Source organism: Frankliniella occidentalis, unplaced genomic scaffold (genome assembly GCF_000697945.3).
Source record: "Frankliniella occidentalis isolate FOCC.00 unplaced genomic scaffold, Focc_3.1 Scaffold2771, whole genome shotgun sequence".
NCBI lineage: Eukaryota > Metazoa > Arthropoda > Insecta > Thysanoptera > Thripidae > Frankliniella > Frankliniella occidentalis.
In genome coordinates, this window is record NW_026269847.1 from 6,633 (window position 1) to 11,781 (window position 5,149).

Here is a 5,149-nt window from a genome sequence, read left to right on the forward strand (position 1 = left end):
AGTTTTGAGGTTAAGGGAACTACGTGGATATGCATGCACGGCCCAGAACTGCGTGAGTCTGTCCTGTGGGCCCAGAAGTACGTGAGTCTGTCCTGGGAGCCCAGAAGTACGTGTGTCTTCCTTGTAGGTATCGAATATCGATGCCGCCACACGTCGGGATGCTGGGCCAGGCCTGCCAGCCGCTTGCACACGAGGCGGCACGCCAAGAGGTCCTGCACGGGCAGGTGCGACATGACCATGGCCAGCACGTCGTCCGGCAGCTGCTCCATGATCTGTGGGGGCGCGCACACACGAACGGGACAAGTCAATAAACAGCTCTGTAACGAGATTGTACCAGGTGGCTGATTCACGCCCCGCATTTTCGTAGTTGTACTGTACCGCATGCACGGATGCGCGGGGCGGGCGGGTTTGCCTGTCCTCGCTGCGAGTAGGCACCCGGCCCACACGCGTGCATGCGGTACAGTACAACTGCGAGAGTGCGCGGCGTGAATCAGCCACCTGGTGCACACACTGACGATTTGCCCGAGATGAACCTACCTAAGGTGGCTTGGTGTGGTGGCTCTGACAAACAGGAGAGGCTTTGTGCTCAGAGCTGGGAGCTGGGCTGGGTATCCTTCCACCTCAAGTAGTGTCGCACTGAGTCGCCAGAAGAGGGCGCTCAGTCTGAGTATGAGCCTGCCGCCGAGCTCCGTGCCTCTCTGGGGGTAACCCCGCCCCGTCGCCAGCTACCCCGTGGGGCAAGCCCAGGAACCCAGGAACGCATGATACCGCTCGTCGTGCGCTACCAGGAAAACCCGTCGGGCTCTACACTACACTCCGGCCGGGGCCGGCAGTCGTAGTGCATCACTCGAGGTGGAAGAATACCCAGCTCTGAGGACGAAGCCTTTCCTGTTTGTCAGAGCCACCCAGCCAGACCCAGCCACTTAAGGTATGTACTTTAAACATCTCGAGCAAATCGTCTGCGTGTGTGCCAGGTGGCTGATTCACTCCGCGCACTTTCGTAGATATACTGTATCGCACGCGGTTCGGCGGGTTGCCTACTCGCATGGGCCATAAAGGATCCGTTGGCTGCGAGGATAGCAAACTCGCCCGCACCCGTGCATGCCCGTTCAGTGTGAAAGTACGAAAGTGCGCGGCGTGAAAGAGTAACCTGATACAAGGCCGTCACAGTGCCGTTTATTGACTTGTCCCGTTCGTGTGTGTGCGTCCCCATATAGCCCATGGATCCGCTGCCGGACGACGTGCTGGTCATGGCCATGTCGCTCCTGGACGTGGCGGACCTCTTGGCGTGCCGCCTCGTGTGCAAGCGGCTGGCGGGCCTGGCCCAGCACCCCGACGTGTGGCGGCATCGATGTATCGATGTGGGCCGTCTCTACGACACCACGTCGTGCCAGAGGCTGCGCCTGGCGCCGTGCGCGCTAGAGATCTCAACCTCTGTCCCTATGGAGCCCGCGGCGTGTCGCCACGGCGACCTGCGGACGACGTCTTGCGCATCCAGAGGCCTGGCGATCATCGTGCGGGATTGCGGGCCCGAGCACGTCGCGACAGCAGTCCAGATCGTCAAACAGCAGGTGGCGCTCGGGCGGCTGCGGGGCCTGAGTCTAGTCCTGGCGGACCGTAACGTTTTGACGTATGGGCATAGCGTGGAGCCCTCCTTCGTTCTGCCTGAAGACGCCGCGGACTTGCTGTTTGGGACGCTGGCCTCGACCCCCGGCCTGGAGCTGGTCAGTCTCGGCGGGAACCTGGGCCCCAGTGCACGGATCCCGCCCAGGACCAGTCATCTCGGCACCATCACGCCGTCCTTGAAGACTTTCCGCTGCGACCTGGTCCCCCGGCCAGAGCCCTTCTGCGACTACATGCTGGCCGGGCACGCCGCGACTTTGGAGGTGGTTCACATCGGCTACCGCCACGTGGCCTTGTCCTCCGAGCCCCTCGCCTCCACCTCGACGGCGCGACTGCTGGCCGGCATGCCCAACCTCCACAAGCTGAGCTGCCCCCTGATGCCGGGGCTGGAGGCGCTGGCAGCGTCCGCGTCGCTCATGGAGCTGGAGTTCACCGTGCGGCGGGTCACCGAGGCCAACGGCCACGGCGCCTTGGAGCTCCTGCGCCGCGCGCTCCAGATTCGCTCCCTCCACCTCTACTTCCCTCGACCTCGTCGAATAACTGACGACGATGAAGTTGACGACAGTGAATTCGGCGTGGAGCTGATTGGTGAACTCGCGTCGTCCGGACGCTCCCAAGTGGAGACGCTGTCCATTTACGTCGACGACTCGTACTCCCAGACCCTTCTAGTGCCTCAGCTGGCGGCCCGGCTGCCCTCGCTGCCCGCCCTGCGACGCCTCGTGCTCAGACTAGAGGACCCAGAGCCGCTGGTGGACGCCATCAGCCCCCTCACCGCACCGTCCCTGCGGCGCATCGATATCCTTGATGATGTATCTCCAAGTAGCATGTGCTCTCACGATTTTTTACACAGTAGTGAACTCGGTGCGCTTCTGTCGAGGAACCCCTTGCTTCACGTTGTGCTTGAGTACACCACCGAGGGCTGCTCCATATTCCAAGACGACGAGGATGAGGAGTACCTGATCGAGGAGAAGTGCGACGCTTGTCTACTGAACTGCCACAAAGATCTTGAGGTGCCTGATGGTATGGATGGCTTATTCGTTGGCGTTTTTGCGCACCCTTCAGGCAAATGTCCCTCCCCAGAAGATCACGATTCTGATTGGATTTGGATTGACATCAACGATGTTCAACCTGTGTATTGATTTATCATTTTTGTATCATGAAACATTCAGTGCAAATTTGACATTATTAATTATGTTCAGCGTTTCATCCAATGAATAAATGAATATTAAATTGCTGTGTATTTTTGGATGTATTTTTTCTTTGTTTGACCGACTTATTCTTTTAAAAATGAACACGTTTCAACAATGTCGCCGGCCGCCAGGAGGCAGCACTGGCTACTGTTCTGTTCAAAAATGGCATAAATTGATTGCATTTTTTGTACTTATTGACTTGCTTATCATTTGCTGACTGCTTATCAGAACCCTATTACACGGCACGTAAGCTCGTTTGACGCGGAATTTGGCAAGGAATGCGACAATGTATCCTAAAATGCGATCGGTTTGCTCATTCAGAAAATATTTTGGAAAATCTGAAAATACACACTCTAGCACCCCCAAACGGGTTTCGCACCCCCTGGAGAGGTAGGATATCGCACCTTTCTTTTTCCAGTGCGGGTTCGGTTGTTTCTTTCGTATGGGTGCAGTCGCACGCGGCCTTGGGGAGCAACGTTGCTCGGTGCTGAGCTCCCCGATGACGCTGGCGGCGCCACATCGCTCCGCGCCGGCCTGCCCCGCCCGGGCGCAACCGGAGACTCTGGTCATCCGAGCCAGAGTAAAGTCATCACTCTCCGCTCTCACTCCACGCCGCGCCCTCCTGGAGCGGGGCTCTCTGCGCACAGCGCGGCACTCAGCTGCGCCGCCCCGCCGCCACCACCCGATCGCTCACGGCTTGTCTTGCATGGCGTGGGACTGCAGCCTGATCGCAGTTTCACTCGCTGACTCTCACCCTTCCCCCTTTGATATTTTCCCCCGGGCCGCACCGCAGCACGCCGCGGACGACACGGGCGGGACCTCACCTGACCCGTCCCGTCCCCGCCGTCTCCCCGGGGCGGGGAGCAAACCCCTCTCTCTCCTCTTAATTCTAATTATTAACTTTGAAAGAAACTTGGGTCTCGGGCGTGCGTCAAAACTCGGCTTTTCCTCCTCTGTAATTAAGGTTGACTCCGGCCGGGCCGAGCTTTCATCCCAGAGTGCCCGTCCCGTTCGGGACCGGAGCGGAGCGGGCTCGTCTCGCAAAGCCTTGCCTGCCCGTGATAAGCACACCCCAAAAATGTGTTCTTCACATTACGATACCTCAGAGCGAGAACCGCTGAGTCTCTGCAGGAAAGCCTATTATACTGAGCGGTTCTCGCTCTGAGGTATCTATTAGTGAGTTTTGCGTGTATACTTAATTTTCTTGAGTGCATTTCGCTTTTGCAGGGTAGAAAGAATGCTATAACAAAAGCGCAATGCACCCAAGAAAATCAAATACACGTAATGTATACTAAACTCATCACATTTTTTATTTGGGGGGGGGGGGGTGAGACGAGGGGTGGCGCCCCGGGCGCAGCGAGGGAAAGGGTGGCGGCCTTGTCTACCTTGAAGCGGGCTTGATCACCTCCACCGTCCACGCCCGCGCGCCCAGCCAGCTGCTACAAGACACTTTTGCAGCCCGGTCAAAAACTCATCTCCTGTTCCTTAACACCACCACCACGGCAACGGTTGGTGACGCTCACGTTCAAAGGCAGCGGCAACACAAACTGTGCAAAGGGGTGGCGGTAATTACACACGATGAAGCAAAATAAAAACAAAGACAAACAGAAAGTGAGCGCGCGTGGACCCAGGTTAATCAAAACTTTGCTGCACGCAGTCAATGAAATATGCACTCTGCGAACAATGCAAAAAACAAACTTCTTCCGGCGAGCAGTGTATACACTGTATATCGTGGAGCGCCCAGAGGCCGTGGAGAGGGGCGGAGTAGGAGGGGAGGGGGGCGGGCCCTGGGGAACCTCCTAGGGTGACCAATCAACCCCTTTGCGTGAGAGGCGGGGAGCAGGGGAGAGCAGGGGCGCGAGGAACGAAAACTGATCTACGCGGCGACGGCGATGCCTCGGCGAGGGAGACGGCCACGACCACTCACTTGGATGCGTTTGGCTGAGGTGGGGCGTGGCGGGGCGTGGCGGGGCGTGGCTGTGTAGGCCGGCTGGGTGTGCCTCTCTGCCGGGAGGGGAGCAGCGGCAGGTTTCGCCCAGGATATCGGAAATCGTTTTACGTTGCGGGAGGGGCAGCTCTCCACCCGATGAAATGCAAGGAGTAGGCGTGGCGTGGCGCGGCGGAGTTGCCCGCGGGGCACAGCAGCTGCAGGGGCCGGGGAGGGAGCTCTCCCACCATTAGTCGCGATCACTGGTACTGGCGATGCTAGGGAAGGCCTCTTCTCCAGGGGGGCGAGAGAGAAAAGAGAGGGAGAGGGAGGAAGGGAGGGAGAGTGGGAGAGGAAAGGTTAGGAGAGGGAGGGAGAGAGAGGGATGGTGAGAGAGAGAGAGGGAGGG

The 5,149-nt window shown here is 58.6% G+C and overlaps 1 protein-coding gene across 1 annotated transcript; it reads left to right on the forward strand.

Annotated features, from left to right (window-relative positions):
• The first annotated feature begins 789 nt into the window (after positions 1–789).
• LOC127751993 (uncharacterized) lies at positions 790–2,863 on the forward strand. The gene is made up of 2 exons (XM_052276391.1): positions 790–928; positions 1,218–2,863. The coding sequence occupies exon 2, from the start codon at positions 1,221–1,223 to the stop codon at positions 2,760–2,762; it is 1,542 nt and encodes a 513-aa protein (XP_052132351.1). The 5' UTR covers positions 790–928; positions 1,218–1,220; the 3' UTR covers positions 2,763–2,863.
• Positions 2,864–5,149: the final 2,286 nt, after the last annotated feature.